The 20,473-nt window shown below is 37.0% G+C and overlaps 1 protein-coding gene across 3 annotated transcripts in view; it reads right to left on the bottom strand.

The window, feature by feature from the left end:
• The window catches only part of JMJD1C (jumonji domain containing 1C), a 325,504-nt gene that overhangs the window by 93,305 nt on the left and 211,726 nt on the right, over window positions 1-20,473 (bottom strand). For all 3 annotated transcript variants that reach the window (XM_011944096.1, XM_011944098.1, XM_011944097.1), the window contains one exon: window positions 16,883-16,996. In XM_011944096.1, the coding sequence (XP_011799486.1) occupies window positions 16,883-16,996 (114 nt within the window). The remainder of the gene's footprint in view (window positions 1-16,882; window positions 16,997-20,473) is intronic.

Here is a 20,473-nt window from a genome sequence, read left to right as displayed (position 1 = left end):
CTGTCTCTACTAAAAATACAAAAATTAGCTGAGCGTGTTGGTAGGCGCCTGTAATCCCAGCTACTCACAAGGCTGGGGCAGGAGAATCGCTTGAACCTGGGAGGCGGAGGTTCCAGTCAGGTGAGATCGCACCATTGCACTCCAGCCTGGGTGACACAGTGAGACTTCGTCTCAAGAGAAAACAAAACAACACTAACAAAAAGTGGATGCTTAAAGCTAGAGAGTAGATTAGTGGTTACCAGAGACCTGTTAGGGTTGGGGGAGGGAGGATAAACAGAGTTTGATTAATGGATATAAATATATAATTCGACAGAATAAGACCTATGGTTTATAGATCAGTAGGGTGACTATACAGCACAACAATCTATTGTGTATTTCCAAATAGGTGGAAGAGAATAATTTGTTTATGGCATAAAGAAAAGTATTGGGCTGGGCGTGGTGGCTCATGCCTGTAATCCCAGCACTTTGGGAGGAGCTCCACTCCTGGATCTCAAGTGATCCTCCTACCTCAGTTTTCCAAGTAGCTGAGACTACAGGCACACACCAAAATTAGCCATGCCTGGCTGATTTTATTTTTTGTAGAAACAGGGTCTTGCTATGTTGCCCAGGCAGTCTTGAACTCTTGGCCTCAAGTGATCCTCCTGCTTTGGCTCCTAAACTGGTAGGATTACAGGCTTGAGCCACTGCACCAAGCCAAACAAATGTTTAAATATAAATATAGATAAGTACATGTATTTATAGATAAGACAAAATGAGGAAAAGATACCTTGGAAGTGATCAAGACTAATAAAAACAAATCAGCAGTTCAACACTCATTTATAGTGCTGGTAGTGGGTATCACTAATTAACTGCACACTCTTAGCCAGGGTAGAGCCTCACAATGCTTCCCAACACTAACATGCCAAGCAGATGCTACCAACTGATATAAATTTTCCTGACTGATATCTATGCAACAAATATTAAGAAAAATTCTTAACACGAGGTTTTGTCAAACACTGGAAGGAACTGTTAATATGTGATGGAACTTAATGACCTTGAAAAATGATATGGATGTGAGATGAGAGAAACAGGTTAAAAACTCATCCTTTGGAGGTGGGTTAAGTATGATGTTTTTGCTTTTATTTTTGTTTTTAAGGGAGAGGATCTCACTCCGTTACCTCGGCTTGAGTGCAGTGGCATAATCATAGCTCACTGCAGCCTCCATCTCCTGGGCTCAAGCAATCCTCCCACCTCAGCCTCCCGAGTATCTGCGACTACAGGTGCATGCCACCACGTGTGGCTAAATTTTTATTTTTATTTGTAGAGACAGGGTCTCGCTATGTTGCCCAGGCTAGTATCGAACTCACAGCCTCAAGTGATCCTCCTGTCTCAGCCTCCCAAAGCACTGGGATTACAAGCATAAGGCATCATAACCAGCCTAGGCACAAGCCACCACAACTAGCCTAGGTATTGTGTTTTTGAAGTTCACATACTGGATGTTCTGGGGCTTTTAGCTCGAAGACTTTACAGATACAAAGAGACCTCATATATCTAGTTGTTGATTCATCCTTGTTATACAGAATTCAACATTTACAAAAATGGCTATTCCATAAATGGCAAATGGGAAAAGGGCTGTCAATTGAGAATTAGTTCCATATATCGTACTGGACTCTCAGGCAAACAGTATCTGAAAAAGCATTGGGTATTTTTGTTGTTAAACTGTGCCTTGCATTTATTTTAAAAAATCCCTGATTACTTTACACAACTGACAGATACAATGGAATATATCACTATTCCTATTTAAGTGCAAATGTGAAAGATTCCTCATTTATAATTAACAACTTTTATTAAATAACTAGGTCTAGACAGCTAAGAATACTTTAGTGAAGCAATCTGAAGAAGCAATTAGAAGAATTTGATCTGGAATTAGACTGGACTGAAAGGAGATTGTGGACAGCCAGGAGAAAACACCATAGTATCTGAAGACTCAGGAGGAAGCAGAACTATTATAACCATTCAGAAAGGAAAGACAGATACTATACTTTCTCATATTTAGGATGCTGAAAGCACCTGGTATGCCACATAAATACTTTGCTGTCTGTTGCCTACTTCTCAGTCAACTTGGCAAGATTGTTTTAAAGACTTCCACTTGGGTGGTTGAGGTGGGAGGACTGCAAGGTCAAGAGTTCAAGACCAGCCAGACCAGCCTGGCCAAACATGGTAAAACCCCGCCTCTACTAAAAATACAAACATTAGCCGGGCGTGGTGGTGTGCACCTGTAATCCCAACTACTCAGGAGGCTGAAGTAGAAGAATTGTTTGAACCCAGGAGGTGGAGGCTGCAGTGAGCCAAGATCGTGCCACTGCACTCCAGCCTGGGTAACAGAGCAAGACTTTATCTCGAAGAAAATAAATAAAGGTTCCCACTTTCCCAGTTGTCTTAACCTATATCTATCCCAATGGCTCTAAATAAAGGCTGAAAGGGGATGGGAAATGGTTCAGGGATATCCATTAATGACTGGAAGAACGTGCCAAAGGCATTTTATTTGCTACGTCAGAGGTACAAATTCCCACCATGCTACAATGCATGACAAAACTAAGAATCAAATATGAATAGCAGCCATGATTTAATTTTAAGTGTCAACTTGATTAGGATATGTTGCCCAGTGTTCTGGTCAAACATCATTCTAGATGTGGCTCTGGAAGTATTTTTAGATGTTATTACCATTGAAAACCAGCCAACTCTGAGTAAAGTAGATTATTCCTAACACATGGATAGGTTTAATCCAATCAGTTGAAGGCCTTAAGAAAAAAGGCTGAGGTCTCTCAAGGTAAAATGGATTCTGCCTTCCTACTGCCTTTCAGACTCAAGACTGCAGCATCAAGTCTCGCCTGAACTACTGGCCTGCTGGTCTACCATGTGGAATTTGGACTTGTTAGCCCCCACAATTCCAACAGCCAATCAATAAGAATCTCCTCTTTCTCAATTTCTATACACAAACATATATACAAGCCCACTTGCCACATCCCATACTGGTTCTGTATGAGGAGAACCCTAACACAGCACTCTACCGAGAAACACTACTATAGAACCCTAGTCTTCTGAGAAATAAAAAACAGGCAACCATAAGATATTCCCCCATCAGCTGATTCTATACTGCAAATTACTATGCATACAGCTCGATTTCAGAACTTGTGGCATGTTGCTGTAATTAAATTTATGATCTGAAAGAGAATTAAGTATTTTATCTGTCTTTGAGTTCACATTTAGAGCAAAGTGACTGGCACATAGCAATAAATGAATGACGATGTTATAGTTCAGCAATCACAGGATCTTCTTTTTCCTCGAATCTTAAAAACATACTTTCCCTACAAGGGAGATCTTATGCCTAATAATTTACAAGGCAGGAGTTATACTCAAGACATTGATCTGGTATTTCAGTAAATTTCACCAAAACAGAATAGTACACTTTAATGATTTATCTTAGGGTGAGCAATCATTTGAACAAATTATTCAGCGATAGAAAAGTGGGGAAAAGAGAAAAAGGGACCAGAAGTAATCAAAACAGTGTGATATCTGCATGAGGACAGATATATAGACCAAGGGAACAGAATAGAGAGCACAGAAACAAACTGTTACACAAAAGGTCAACTGATTTCAAGGGTGGGAAGAGTACTCAATGTGGAAAGGACAACTTTTCAAAAAGTGGTGCTGGGGAAACTGGATATTCACATGCAAAACAATGAAAGTGGACCCTTATATTATACTCTTTTTTTTTTTTAAGACGAAGTCTTGCTCTGTCACCCAGGCTGCAGTGCAGTGGCACGATCTTGGCTCACTGCAACCTCCGCCTCCCAGGTTCAAGCGATTCTCCTGCCTCAGACTCTCGAGTAGCTGGGATTACAGGTGCCCGCCACCATGCCCAGCTAACGTTTTTGTATTTTTAGTAGAGACGGGGTTTCACCATGTTGGTCAGGCTGGTTTCGAACTCCTGAACTCAGATGATCCGCCCACCTCGGCCTCCCCAAATGCTGGGATTACAGGCGTGAGCCACCGAGCCCAACCTCATTTTTTAAAAATACAGTGTAATACTGTGCCAGGCACGGTGGCTCATGCCTGTAATCCCAGCATTTTGAGAGGCTGAGGTGGGCGGATCACCTGAGGTCAGGAGTTCGAGACCAGCCTGGCCAACACGGTGAAACCCGGTCTCTACTAAAATTAGCTGGGCATGGTGGCGGGCGCCTGTAATCCCAGCTACTCAGGAGTCTGAGGCAGGAGAATCGCTTGAATCCGGGAGGCGGAGGTTGCAGTGAGCTGAGATTGCGCCACTGCACTGCAGCCTGGGTGACAGAGCAAGAATTCATCTCAAAAAACAAAACAAAACCAAATGTCAAAATGGATCAAAGGTCTAAAACAAAATGCAAAAACTATAAAACAGTTTGAGAAAACACACACACACACACACACACACACACACACAGGAAAATCTTCATGACATTGGATTTGGCTGTAATTTCTTGGATATAACACCAAAAGCACAGACAACCAAGGCAGATAAATTAGACATGATATAAAAAACAATTGTATGTTAAAGAACACTATGAAAAGAGAGACAAGGACCACCCACAGAATGGGAGAAAATACTTCCAAAGCATATTCCTGGTAAAGGATTGAAATCCAGAATATATAAACAACTCCAACTCACCAACAAAAAAACCCCAACCAAATGATAAAATGGGAAAAGGACTTGAATGGACATTTCTCCAAAGATATATTTATAACCAAAAAGCACATAAAAAGATGCTCAACATTACTAATCATTAGGGAAATGCAAATCAAAACCACAAAGAGATACCACTTTACGTCCATTAGCATGGCTATTATCAAGAAAATAAGAAATAACAAGTATTGGTGCAGCCGTGGAAGAAACTGGAACCCCTGTGTGGTGTTGGTGGGAACAAAAGATGGTTTTCCACTGTGGAAAAGTTTGGCTGTTCCTCAAAAAACTAAATATGGAATTACTGTATGACCCAGCAATCTACTCCTAGGTATGTAACCAAAACAACGGAAAGGAAGAACTCAGACATTTGTACACCACTGTTTATAGCAGCATTATTCACATAATAGTCAAAGGTTGGAAAGAACCCAGATATCCATCTACAGAGGAATGGATTAAAAAATGTGGTTTATACATACAATGGAATATTATTCTGCCATAAAAAATTAAATTCTAACACATGCTACAACACGGATAAAACCTGAAGACGTTATGGTGAGACAAGCCAGTTACAAAAGGATGAACATTACATGATTCGACTTATGTGTGGTGCCTAAAATAGGCAAATTCACAGACAAAGTAAAACAGAAGGTTTACCAGGGGTTAAGGGGAGGCAGAATTGGGAAGTGAGAAGTTACTGTTTAATGAATACAGAGTTTCTGTTTAGGATGCTGAAAAAGTTCTGGAAATGGATAGTAGTAACCACTGCATAAAATTGTGAATGTACTTAATGCCACTGAATTGTAAACTTATATGGTTAAAATTTTAATTTTCACTGTTGGTTTCTTTTTAACAAATGTTCATTATTCCTCTACTCAATAAGGGTGAGACTAGTCAATGGCTGACCCAATTAAATATGGTTAAAAAGGTTCCCTATCTAGTCACCACTTCCACATTCCAGGAAGATGGTATGGTTAGGGTTTATGTAAATAACCCATTCAACAGGCATTCTGCTTATTCCCTTGACTTCATGTATTTAACCAACCTTGCTGTCCTAGTGGCTTAGCTAATTTATATTCATCCTCATGTAACTCAGGGGTCACCTACTCTAATTCTAACAATACCTTTACATCTCTCCTACAACCAGAATGAATTCCTTATTCCTCTCTGGTCTCTTCTACTTACTACATTTTACTTATATTTATGTTTGTTCTTCTATGTGTGTTTCCCCCATTAGATTCTAGGTTCTTTGAAGGTATTTGTAGTTCTGAATATAACACAGCTGTCCCTTAAATATATGAATTAATGACCCTCAATCCAGATCATTTACTAAGGACCAGTACTGTCTTGTTTTTAGTCTGAAGCCCAGAAAGACTTGAATTTTAGAGACAACTATTCTGGCAAGAGATTGAGAAGGGCTTCATTTTAAAGTATTTTATTTTTGAATTTTAGCTTTGAGCAAATCCAGGTATTCAGAATACCCACATGCACAACCAAAAAACAACAACAAAAAACAACAAAAATAACAAAAAACAAACACTAGACAGCTGAAAAAAAAACAGAGACTAGAAAACACTTTGATATGGATTATCTGCCAAAGGAACAAATGAATCTGAAAATAATGCACAGATTTGGAGTGTAGCATGCTGCCACTGTATGCAAAATCTAGGGGAAGTTGTATAGGCAATAAAATTCAGGAAAAACTTAGTCTTTTATTTAGGAAAGATACTAACTATAAGAAAAAGTGCCACACGAAAGAGAATGATATGTAAATAGGAGACACTTCCCACTGGATGGCTCACAAAGGCAGGCAGTGTAACAGAAATAATATCTTATAATATAAAACTTTGAAAACTTTGAGTTCAAGTTTTTTTTTCTTTTTTCTTTTTTTTTTGAGACAAGAGTCTTAACTTTGTCACCCAGGCTAGACTGCAATGGCAGGATCTCAGCTCATTGCAGCCTTGACCTCCCGGGCTCAAGCAATCCTCCCATCCCTGCCTCCCAAGTAGTTGGGACTACAGGTGCCCAGCAAAAGTTTTTTCTGTTTGTTTTTTGTTTTGTTTTGTTTTTGGTACTGGTAGAGACGGAGTTTTGCCATGCTGCTCAGGTTGGTTTCAAGCTCCTGAGCTCAAGTGATCCACCTGCCTGAGCCTCCCAAAGTGCTGAGATTACAGGTGTATGCCACTATGCTGCACAGCTCCCCTCTTTTTTCATGAGATAGGGTCTCCCTCTGTCACCGAGGCTCAAGAGCAGTGGTGAGATCATGGCTCACTGCAGCCTAAACCTCCTGGGCATATTTTATTTTGTTTTAGACAGGGGTTCTCCCATGTTACCCAGTCTCAAATTCCTGGGCTCAAGCAATCCTCCCACCCTGACCTCCCAAAGTGCTAGGATTACAGGTGTGAGCCACCACACCCAATCCACGTTCTTTTTTGACTATCACAAGCTGTGTGAACCTAGATGCCAAGTCACAGCTGAGCTAAACCTCACTTTCTCCGCTTACCATAGAAAATTACTACCACATATTCTCTTCCTTATATTTATTTCTTCTTTTCAACATTTCATTCCCCTATGCCATCTGTAATTTTAGTAGAAAACATAAATATTAGATCTAAAAGGTCTTGTAAAAGAGTGGGGACAGGTAGGTGAATTGATACTGACACACATAAGTCAAATGAAAACTAGTGTTATGAGAAGCAATACCTATGAGTTAGGAGAATAAACTCGTCAAAAAAAAGGAGATTCTGGGGCGAGGAGAAAAGGGAATATGTGACTTGAGTTCCTGACTTTCTAGTTCCCATTTCCAGTCTGAGTAAAGTTCAGCTGTACTTTCTCGCTGTGGATGTACCATGACATTGCCTGCTGTATCATCACAATTACACCCTTTTAAAATTTAGTCTACTTTACATAGTTTCTATTTTGCTTCCTTCTCATTTGTAAGTTAGACTTCTCAAAGAGTTGAGTGGATTAATAAATTAATATGTATCCTGCAAGCATTACACAAAATAATACAATCTATTTTCTTCATAAAGCTAACATTAGAAATAAAATAATGCACATGAAAATATTTTGGGAATTATCAAATTCCCAAAATTAAATTCTAATAAAATATTACTATTATACTGAGGAACAAAACTCTGAGATTTTAAATAATATGACCATGTTTCAGTAAGATTATGCAATTAAGAAAAAGAATAAATCAATCCTATGATCTTATTTTCATTGGAAAAAAGAAACCAGAAAATCTTTCTCAATGGTAACTAGTGATGGCTTAGAGTCTACAAGCATAATTTCACATACTTTAAATTCATAGCAGCAGCTATGAAAATTTAAAAGGAGACTGGCAGATTTTTCAGCATATGATCACAGCAGATTTCGGACCGGGAAAGAACTACTGCAGTGACTTATAAATGTTTTTAATCTGAATATTGCAGAATAGCTCATACTTGGGCCAAATTTCAGTCAAAATAACATGTTCCCAAACTCCAAGGATACATTTTCAACACATCAAGTTTTGCAACCAATTTTTACAAATGAAGAGCTCCTTTTTAAAATAGCAACAGATATGTACTGGGGTAATTTATGGGACCTTAACAAGCATGTTTCATTACTATTTTTGAAATCACAGCTATATAAAATAATATAGGTAGGTAATGGAATATTTAAATAGAATACAAAGCAAAATTACTGAATATTAAAACATGATAAAGCAACTTTATATTAAAAATAATTTTTAAAAAACAAGGAAGTATATTCACTCTGCTTTAGCTGCTGGTTCCTCTTTTCTTGTTGTCTATCCTACTATCCAGGCTTCAGCTTAGTTCTACTACTGCAAGCTGTCACTTTTGACTTGAAATGGAATAAAGCCAAATATTACAAAATAGCTGTTTCCTGTTCTGGCCTCATCTCCTAGACCACCCCCAGGCTATGCCTGCCCATGGATGCTCATCCTACCAAGTCAATGATCTACCAGTAGTCAGTTAACAGTTATGTATTTTTAATACTTTCGGCACAGTATGTATGCTACAATTGTTCTCATTTTATGTCAACAAGGCACCTCCAAATTTTAATCAAATGTTAAAATGAAGGCAAAGTGAAATGGAAAAGGGAGATGCATATGAAAACTCATGGAGTAACTAGGAATGTGTTCAACGCAGAATTTTGTACCTTATTGAATATCACTTCTACTTTCTGAGAGAAAAATAACTACCAGTCACAAATAGAGTACATGACTCTCCCTGTGGAAAAAAGGTAAGGGTGTGCTGTAAAGGATAACACCACAATACAGTTTTGCACTCATCTTTTCTAATGTCATTTTCTTAAAATAATAGTTTAAGAAGTCACAATGAAACCTTACCTACTTATTCTTCATAAAAAGGGGGAGAAGAAAAAAAACACTACTACAAAAACATATTCTATTATACACTGTCTATGGGTTATATTGAGAGTTGAAAAAGTTTGTTTAGCACCAGCTGGAGAAAAAAATGCTAAGAGTTCTAGGGAAGACTACTAAGAAAGATTGTTAAAAGTAAGCAGCAGATGGTGGCAAAGAAATAGTCAATGAGTGTGTAAATGGTAGGAAGAGAAAGGAGTTTCAAATATCCACCAAAAAGGTTTAAAATACCATTAATGAAAAGGGAATTTACAATATGTCTCTTATTGAGCAGTTTCTGTATTATAAACTCTTTAATGTATCATTTCATTTACTTTTCCTAACAACCCTGAGGTAGACAGTATTTATAGTTGAGAAAACCATTTATTTACAGCAGCTGAGACTTTCCCAATGTCAAATAGCTAGCAAATGGTAAAGCTAAGATTTGAAACTGACCGGGCGAGGTGGCTCAAGCCTGTAATCCCAGCACTTTGGGAGGCCAAGACGGGCGGATCACCAGGTCAGTAGATCAAGACCATCCTGGCGAACACGGTGAAACCCCGTCTCTACTAAAAAATACAAAAAGCTAGCAGGGCGAGGTGGCTGGCGCCTGTAGTCCCAGCTACTTGGGAGGCTGAGGCAGGAGAATGGCGTAAACCCGGGAGGCGGAGCTTATAGTGAGCTGAGATCCGACCACTGCACTCCAGCCTGGGCCACAGAGCGAGACTCCATCTCAAAAAAAAAAAAAAAGATTTGAAACTAAGTTTGCTTGAACTGATGTCAAAATTCATGCTCTTAACCATTATGCTATAATGAATCTCTAAAACAAAAGGCTCTAGTAAAGACCCAATCAATTAGCTGCTTCTGATATTTACAATAACCAACATGCCATTGTTATACAGATAATTTTGTTACTCTCCTGAGAACCATGCTCAGTGATCTTTTTCCTCTTTTATCTGACCCTACACCATGTGTATCCAGCATTAATTCTATTCATAAACTCTCTTCTTTAGCTAGGCTGACATTCTCCTGTCCCTTAAAATGCCTCCTCATCATTCATTAGGCTGTTCCTCCTGGCAAATGTCTGGATTACCATTACCACCGCCACCACCAACCACTCCACCAACCGCACCTCATCCTTACACTTCCATCTCCATTCAAGTGAAGCCCATTAAGTTTTATCTCTTTCATGAGACTTCTTTAACCACTTCAGTCTCTACTGACTTCTCCTATCTTTGTATTTCTGAAGTTTTTACTTCAGGCTCCTTAAATTCAGTCTACTTCAAGGAAATCATTTTTTTATGTCATTTCTTATCACAGATGAAAAACTCCTTAAAAATAAAATAAAGATCATTACTCACAATATTTTTATCAACTTTTAAAAAGCATTAAGCAACTAGCAGGGAGCCATGAAACTGGTAAAAAGTAATGCTAGAGCAGTGACATGATACCAGGAAAATAACAAATCTGAAAGGAACTGTAGGACAAAAATAATTATGTAAGTATACTAATAAATGCTGTACCAGGTCGAATTTCCATTCACACTATAGAAATGTTACAGTTTTAAAACAATCTAAAGTGATGTGTCTGTATTATAAGCTGAAGTGAAGGTAAAGTTTGAAAAAGTAAGTCCCTTCTCCACCATACAAAGCAACTGTAACAGGAAGTTCTGTTTACTTTTTTCTGTAAACTATTAGCAATATCATATTACCCTGAGAAATAAATCTGCTTATAAACAAACCTCTATCAACAAGATTTCAAACTTTGTCAGTGGACCACTTATGTCAAATATTTAATTCAACGAAGTATAACATTTGCGTAGAATAACCAAACAATGGGTTAAATTGTTCACCTTGGCTGACTAACGGCTAAAATTTCACCTTACTTGCATTATTTCACCCTGGTTGTGAAGCAATTCCAAATGCCACAGGACAGTAACACAAATTTAGGAGAAAAAAAAAACACATGTCTCTGGTACACTCTACTTCCTAAACTACTGCTAACTTATCCTAGGCAACTGTTCGAGCTATTTTTAGTAAAACAGATGTGCTGAGCAACAATTACCTTAGGGATATTCAGAAACCACAGCCAAATAAATTTATATGATCAATGATGAAAGAATTATCGGTTAAAATGGACTCAAACTGGAAAAACTACTTTATCATTGAAAGACTACAGAAATAGATAAACAACCTGGCACAGTCCAGACACATTCATTCACTAGACAATGTATGACTCTTCTCTCGTTAAGTCTTTAAGCAATCTTTAGTCCAGGTACTAAGAAAATACTCAGGTTTGTTTTACCCATTCCCTTCAACCAGCACTTCACAGCACAACAGTACTGTATCTAGGATTTAGTAAAGTACTGTAGTTCAGTGTCTATACAATGAGAGAACTGTAGTATTAATAGTCTTATCTCTAAACTTTATCAGCTCATTATGATACAGAACTCTTTTTTTTTTTTTTTGAGACAGAGTTTTGCTCTTACTGCCCAGACTGTAGTGCAATGGTGTGATCTCAGCTCACCGCAACCTCTGCCTCCTGGGTTCAAGAGATTCTCTTGCCTCAGCCTCCCGAGTAGCTGGGATACAAAGCTTCTAATGGAATCATTCCTTCAGGTCTAGGATTTATGATTCTACCTTATTTTAGGGAAAACACCTCATTACTACAATGAATTTTAATATACTGTAAGATAAACATGGGGTGTAATTTTGGACAAGCACACTCTGTATCAAATCTCTAACGGTTTTAACTAGTGACCTTTGTTTTATTTCTTTATTACATTTAAAAGCAAAGAGGATTGTGATGCCTAAAAATACTGGACTAACAAGCCAGACCAAGCCAGGCTATTTGGAATGAATATGTACAACTTTCAGGTAAGAAATAAGTCTCTTCCACATCCTCTATGAAGCAACCCCAACCTGAAAACTGTAGGTGTGTGCATGGCCAGTAGCCAAAATCCATGATAAAATGATTTCAAAATCATGCTAAAAGTTCAATATTCCATTTCATTATCAAAATTTTTATGTGAATGTGATCAAAACTGTTAATGAAAATTTAATGGAAAGTTTTTTTGAACTTCTATAATCATGCTCTAAAGTAAAGGAACAATACCACAGCAATTATAGTAACAACAATAAAAACTTTTTTTTTTGAGATGGAGTCTCGCTGTTGCCCAGGCTAGAGTGCCATGGCGCAATATCAGCTCACTGCAACCTCTGCTTCCCAGGTTCAAGTGATTCTCCTGCCTCAGCCTTCCAAGTAGCTGGAATTACAGGCACCTGCCACCACACCCCGTTAACCTTTTTCTTTTGGATTTTTAGTAGAGACGAGGTTTCACCATGTTGGCCAGGGTGGTCTCGAACTCCCGACCTCGTGATCCGCCCGCCTTGGCTTCTCAAAGTGCTGGGATTATAGGGGTGAGCCATCATGCCCCGACTAACAAAAAACTATTAAAAGTATCTTTAAGAAGCAATAATTTATTTTCTGTTCCTTCTCCCCAGCCATCTAAAAGACACAGTAGAACCTGCAGATTTCCCCACTACTTCCTCTCCCTTTTCCCTTCCCCCTCTACTTCAAAGAAAGTTAAGTGTAGCCAGGCATGATCAGGAAACCTAAAAGGAGGAAGTAGAAACTTATCTGTGTGCACAGGGAAGGAGAAAGACACTTAACAATATCAGGGTATGTTGCTTCAGTGGCCTAATTAATATATATCCATTACACTGTCTGAAAATGTTGGTTCAATTTCTCCTTTTAGTCATGTTTCTTTCCAAAATACTAAAAACTATCATCTATAATAATTGCATCCTGAAATAGCCAACTAAATGTCACCTAAAAAGCTGACCAGTGCTGGGCGCAGTGGCTCACAACCGTATTCCCAGTAATTTTGGAGGCCGAGGCGGGGTGGATCACCTGAGGTCAGGAGTTCAAGACCAGCCTGGTCAACATGGCAAAACTCTGTCTCTACTGAAAATACAAAAATTAGCCACGGGTGGTGGTGCACACCTGTAATCCCAGTTATTCAGGAGGTTGAGGCAGGAAGAATCTCTTGAAACCAGGAGGTGGATGTTGTGGTGAGCCGAGATTGCACCACAGCACTCCAGCCTGAGCGACAGAGTGAGATCCTGTCTCAAAAAAAAAAAAAAGCTGACCAGGTTAACTAACTTAATACTTGCTATCTGATATTCAATACATTCAAATCATTCAGAGAAGAGTAGGAGGATTCAAACCAATGACTTAAAAGTGAAAGGACTTGTATTAATTCTGACTCATCTGTTTCCTAACCACTACCTCAGTTTATCATTTTGATTTAATGAAGAATAAGGCTGTGCAACTTGTAAAGGAAACTAAAGAAAAACATACCACTACAGAATAAAATTCTGAGAAATCAAGGAGAAAGGTGGTAGATTGGGAATTCCCACTGAAAACATTTAATTAGATTGACAACAAAGCATCATTTGTGGAAAGTTTAAAAACTTACATGTACCTACCACTCTAGACTAAAAAATAATACACACAAAGGCCATTTCCAAAGAGAATTTTCCCCCACCTACTTAAAAAGTTTATAAAGGATAATTAGCATCCATATTCAAAAGAAATTGTCTCATGAATTTTTAAAACAGTGAGAAAGAAAAAAGCTCAATTAAAAAGCTTATTCAATTGTACCCAAACTCCCTTTGACTAACAGAGGGTTACCCTAAGGTTGAGACAGGTCAAGGCACTATTTACAAAATTTATGCCAGTAACAGCTGCCATTTTAAGAAGTTAAGGAATTTAATGTACTGCTTGGACAACTGGTTATAAAATAATCAATCTGGTAATACCACCACTCTAATTACACAAACTCTAATTTTTTTCTTCTTTCTAGAACATTTCTGTATTTCACAAGATTTATTTAAATAAATAAATTTAACCATCTTAGGTATCTGTAGTAAATTTTCATTCAAAATAAGAGAAATGTCTATCACATACACATGGGAGAAAATATTTTTATATTTATAACCTGATCTTTTTCTTTGTTTTTTTTGAGACAGAGTCTTGCTCTGTCACCCAGGCTGGAGTGCAGTGGCCCGATCTCAGCTCACTGCAAACTCCGCCTCCCGGGTTCACGCCATTCTCCTGCCTCAGCCTCCCGAGTAGCTGGGACTACAGGCGCCCTCCACCTCGCCCGGTTGGTTTTTTGTATCTTTTTAGTAGAGACGGGGTTTCACCGTGTTCGCCAGGATGGTCTCGATCTCCTGACCTCGTGTTCCGCCCATCTCGGCCTCCCAAAGTGCTGGGATTACAGGCTTGAGCCACCGCACCCGGCCTATAACCTGATCTTATTAAAAAACCCTAACTATAAAAAATGTGCATAGAAAAGCTCTGCTATAAACCAACACTTAGTCTAAAATTCGTAAGAAATTCTAAAACTAAGGTATGCTAGATCCTAAATCAAGTGCTCTCATGCTAATTCCTTCCGATATCTTTGCACTCAGAATTCACGTTTTTCAGAAACACAATGGTTAAAATGTCAAGTCAATCACTTCACTTCTGGAAGATACGGCATCCTTCTAGGCCAGAGGGTGACTTAGTATATATACCAGCAGAGCAGATTAAATAGCTTACTAACAGAGACAATCACACAATTCACCAAACCACATAAGACTTTAGCTCTTATGCCTCTGAACCTGTTTTTAAAAAAGTTAGGGTACCCCCCCACCCTCCCCCTAGCATATTCTTTCAATCATTGTAATTTTCAAAAACATGTCGAGTTTTAGGCCACCTGGCAAGAGTTTATTTTTAAAAGTAATTTCTACATAACAATTTCACTTCTCTAAACCAAATCCAAGCTGAGACTTGGTTCCAAAAGCGCTAATAATACAACCACAGAATTAAAACATTAAGACTTGGAAGGTTCCTTTGATTTCACCTAGATTCACCTACTCTAACTCCCTCTAACTGACTGGGGGAAATGAAATCATAAGGTCTGTAGTAAACTAAATAGTATTCACAATTAACAAAATAAAACCCCAGGGAAAAGCTCCAACACCTCCACTATTAAACTGTGATTTGCTATGAAGCAAATATTATAAACAAAGAACAAAAGCTAATAATACAAAAAAAAAACTAGGTCCTTTAAAGAAATAAGAAAAATCAAATGGAAAGACAAGAGCACATCTATATAGACTTTAAGACATGAAATAATGTTTACACTAAATGAACTACCATCTCATTTTGGTGGACCTAACAGAACTATTCTAATTCCCTAAGTATTACAACTCCATGCACAACAAATCACCCCTCATTAACACAAGCTCTTGTTCTCTCCATGGAAATAATAGCTCTACATTTTCTTTTTGAAAAACAGTAACAAGTCTGAAATAATATAGTATTAACTTTTTACTCCATTAGAAAAAATTTAATCTGGTTCACTCATCCTTTCCATGCAATTACTGTAGTATTTTAAAACATCTGAGTAAAAACAAACTTATAATATATACATTTAATTCAACCTAAAATCTAAATAAACACATGAAGGCCAGGTGTGGTGGCTCACGCCTGTAATCTCAGTACTTTGGGAGGCCGAGGCGGGCAGATCACTTGAGGTCAGGAGTTTGAGACCAGTCTGGCCAACATTGTGAAATCTTGTCTCTATTAAAAATACAAAAATTGGCCGGGCGCGGTGGCTCAAGCCTGTAATCCTAGCACTTTGGGAGGCCGAGACGGGCGGAACACGAGGTCAGGAGATCGAGACCATCCTGGCTAACACTGTGAAACCCCGTCTCTACTAAAAAATACAAAAAACTAGCCGGGCGAGGTGGCGGGCGCCTGTAGTCCCAGCTACTCGGGAGGCTGAGGCAGGAGAATGGCGTAAACCCGGGAGGCGGAGTTTGCAGTGAGCTGAGATCCGGCCACTGCACTCCAGCCCGGGCGACAGAGCGAGACTCCGTCTAAAAAAAAAAAAAAAAAATACAAAAATTATCTGGGCGTGGTGGTGTGCGCCTGTCATCCCAGCTGCTCTGGAGGTTGAGGCAGGAGAATTGCTTGAACCCAGGAGGCAGAGGTTGCAGTGAACCAAGAATGCGCCACTGCACTCCAGCCTGGGTTGTAAGACTCCATCTCGAAAAAAAAAAAGTATACACACACACACACACACACACACACACACACAAAACAAAAAACAAAAAAAAACTTCTGTGAGTTTTACTTATACCTGAAAAAATTAACTGGTAATTTCAACAATCTTAAAAAATATTTAGCTTAATACTGTTGATGAGTTTCTTCATATAATTAAAATCTAATAGTCAACTGGAAAATGTTTCCCTAATTAAATGTATTTGTATTTAAATTGCAGTAATGAACTAAAATTTATAAATAAAATCATTCAATTACTGACAATCTAAAAAAAGTCTCCTTTAAAAAAATGAACTATTATGCTAAACTGATACGTATACATAAACACTAATCTCATTTAATTACATTAATTTACCCAATTCTTAACCTTTAGAGTTGAAGACAATTTATACTAATATTTAACCAATTATTTTCTAATAATGACTATTATTTAGAATGTCACATACTTTTATTTTGCTTACTTCTGTATTCCTTGCAAGAGAACACTGCCTGGCTCATAGTAGATTCTTAGTATATATTGTTAATTGAATAAATAAATCGTTTATCCTATAAGCAAAATCGACTGACTGCATTCATTGGGTTTTTCCGCACAACTAGAAGTTAGATGAAATGATACTTAAAGAATATTGTTTAAAGAATATCCGCATATCAATAAAGTTTAACCGTTAAATTTTAAAAAGTAATCTAAAATTTCTTACCTGGTACGGTTGAAAGGCACTATCTTCAGTTAAAAAATCCAGCTGCTTATCTACAAGGAATTCTACTGCAGTGACTGAACTGGGTATACTTCTTTCAACCAGAGGTTTGAAAGTCTGCCAAGAAAAAAGAATTTCTAATGATAATTTTCTGGATAGTATCCTGAAAATATGAAGGAACACACATCAATACAATGTATCAATGTCATCACTACAGAGTCTTAGGATGACAATTAATATTAATTTTCATATTATAAACTAATGTTTTTATGTACACCATAAGGTATTTGTGTTTATTTAAAAGGAACAAACTAGATCTCATGTGATATGGACATATTTGAGTATACTAAGTCCCAACTGTTTACCTTTTAAAAAGGGATGTAATAAAATATGCATGTGTGTAAAAATGTCTGCTTAAAAAGAGAAATTGCTTTTGAAACAGTAAACTAGGTTGGAGAACATATTTACCCCTGCCTTTTTTTTTTTTGTTTAACTGTATTGTTTCTTATTAAAGAGAGTAGTTAATTATTTCAATGTACACTTTTTGTCTAGCTCATTCACATTAAGCAGGATTTTAAGTGATCAGGAAGTATCTGGTCTTTTAACTACTCCACCCCTTGCACTCTCACCCCCACCCCTGCACCAAGCACAAATAAAAGTCCCACAGCTTTGGTGAGAGCAGCACGGAGGAAGGGAGTAAACAGTTGGTAAGAAGTGCTACACAAAACCCTACTTTGCAGTCAAGTCCAAATCTCCACTACTTATTTTTTAAAAAAAGTCAATCCAAGGTCATTTCATTCCTTTAAGAAGATACCTTTAATATTTGGGATTTAACTCGTATCTTGGGTGGGGGTGACAGGGACAGAGCCAGGGGAGGAAGAGGAAGGAAATAGGGATACAACATATACATTTCTTTATGACTATCACACTAACTTTCAAAGTAGATGAAGATTAAATAAAATGCAAGTGTCTTATATTCATGGTGCTGTTCTAAAAACTTGAAAATGAAAACAAAATTCCACCATTTAAAAAACACAGTGGCTTTACTATAAAAATTTTTTTTAAATAATTGGAAAATAGTTCGGAAAACGGAATTAATAACCAACTCAGTGTCTAAGTTACCTATATCACATGCAGAAATCTTTCTAGCTACAGGGTAATTTGTGTTAATATTTCCACATAAAACAAAGCTTTTGGCATAGACAGTACAAATTCCCAGGCGTTTCAAAATCATTCTGTTTCCCCTTTCTCTTATTGTCTTTAAAAATATATAACATCTTGTTAATAACAATAAACATACTCGAGGGAAAAACTTCAAGATGTTTGGTTTGGAGTGGCTTTTAAGGAGTTAATTTCTATATTTAAGAAATTCCTAAGAGGAATTTCAGGTTGACTCACTGCAATCTGTAACAATGTTTCAAAGTTTAAAATGTAATATTAAATTTAAGCAAGTCTTATTTCTACACTATTTACATCATGAAGTTACAAATAATATTTTCTTAATTAAAAAAACAGGAAAAAATTCTCTTACATTTTCACTTATTTTCAATATTTAAGATTAGAAAATCTAATCACAGTAACACCCTCTCTCCCATATCCTGGGCTAACCTTTTAAGCACTGTATTATTTATCAAAATTATTTTTATTTGGGTGAGAAATCACATTTCCAAAATAGAAAATCCTCATATTATTTAGCTATTTCCTTCTACTGTTATCATTTAACACTTTCCAATTTCATAAAATCCTATTTATTATTTTACTTAAGTGACAAAAAGTTTGTAAGAAATTCAAGAGCATTCATTGTATTTAGGCTTTAAAACTGTCCACCACTATGTGACCAATTGACATGAAATATGTAACATAAACAGGGATATTCGGCTAATCCCTACTGTAAAAAATGTTTTTTCATATTATATCACTGTCAGTTTAGTTTTTAAGTAAACTAGAAAACACTGGCATCTTCTGAAAAGGACTTTTAATCCTTGAACATTATCAAATGATCTATTTCTTTTCAAACAGTACCATGTCAGGTCAACCCATGAAGGTTAACAAAAAAGTCCACAAAAGGTATTATCTAAGTGGCTAAAGATACAATTCAATTAAGTAGGATTTGAAAAAGAAGTCAAGTTCTCCTTCTGGAGTGCCTCTTTCTTACGCAAATAATACAGGTGGCTTGCATTTCCTATGAGACCTAATCATTTATAATATGAAAAACATTCTTCTGAAGAGAGCTCTCCTTTTCAAGGTAGGTCAGAGTTCTAAGGGTAAATTTCAACAAGCCGACCTATGATTTAAATTATTCTAAGTTAATTAGAAAAAAAGATTTCTAAGCTAAAAAAAAATCTCACATTTTAGGATATCTCATTGAAAGCCAAGTAAAATTTGGCTACCAGAAATGTAAGAAAACTAGCTGACAATGATCAAATTTGAATACTCTTACAAGGACATGAGTACTTATAATCATTTACAAATGGAAGTCCAAAGTATATCATGCTTCTTAAATAGCAAATAAAAAGTGCTGATAAATACTTTTATAGTATTTGTTAAAGAAATGTTTCAATATTTATTAAATGAGCAACAGTGAATATGTGTGACTGCTCTACTTTAAGGAAAAATGAAAGGCAAACAACATATGAAGTGATATTAAAATACACTCCGGTTTTTTTAACTGGCAAATCCACCATGTAACTATTGTTAATTTGTGTATTAGTCTAGTATGTTTCAAAGGAACATTTTAAGTTTAAAAATAATAATAAACATATTTAAATAAAAACAAATGGGTCCTACAGCTGGTATGATGAATTTGTAGTAAATAGTTGATGGGTCTAGGTGCACTGGAATGTAAAGAAACTAGAACTCATGCATAACTAATTCAACACTCTAAAGATACATGATTCTATGAGTAACTTCCACAGCCTAAAGGGAAGCAATGAGCTAACATCTGATGAAAGTCACAGTAGAATATGGCCCTAATCACAAAAGACTATTATTCAAATGCTCTAAAAAGCCTTTGAAACCCAAAACGAAAATTACTAACACTAAATGTTCAGTTGAAACAAAATGCTTTTTCAATTTTATTAATGGAGTGAGAGTGTTTTTAAAGGTCATTTATCAGTGTTAAACACACTTTAAAAATAGTCTATTGCCAAAATAAATATAGTTGAGGGCCTGCGTTTCTAGTAGGGCCTACCAAACTATAGGAAGAATGCTTAGAACAACTGTATCCTGTTTGGGGCTCCATGCTGCACCACATTCCATTCACATGAGGAAGAGGCGAACAGATGAGCCCTCCCCGAAAAACATTTTTAAAATAAATCAGCTACAGCTCTTAAACACAACTCAGCTGCTCAAACAAACGATGTTAAAGCTCACCATTTCACATTTAACAGGAAATTCAAGGAGCTTATGTCTGCAGTCTTAGTTTCTAACAATCTCTGGTTAACAGTTAACAATTCCAAGTTTAAAAAAAAAAAAAAGGCTTATTAACTGCAAAAATACTAACATAAATCTTACCGAAGGTAAATACTAAAGCAGAAAACAACCTAAGCAACATTTTAGAAGATTTAGTCTACCCAAAAAAAAAAAAAAAAAAAA

This window comes from Colobus angolensis, unplaced genomic scaffold, assembly GCF_000951035.1.
Source record: "Colobus angolensis palliatus isolate OR3802 unplaced genomic scaffold, Cang.pa_1.0 Scaffold226, whole genome shotgun sequence".
Classification (NCBI taxonomy): domain Eukaryota; kingdom Metazoa; phylum Chordata; class Mammalia; order Primates; family Cercopithecidae; genus Colobus; species Colobus angolensis.
The sequence above is the reverse complement of the archived record's forward strand: the minus strand, read 5'-3'. Positions and strand labels throughout refer to the sequence as shown.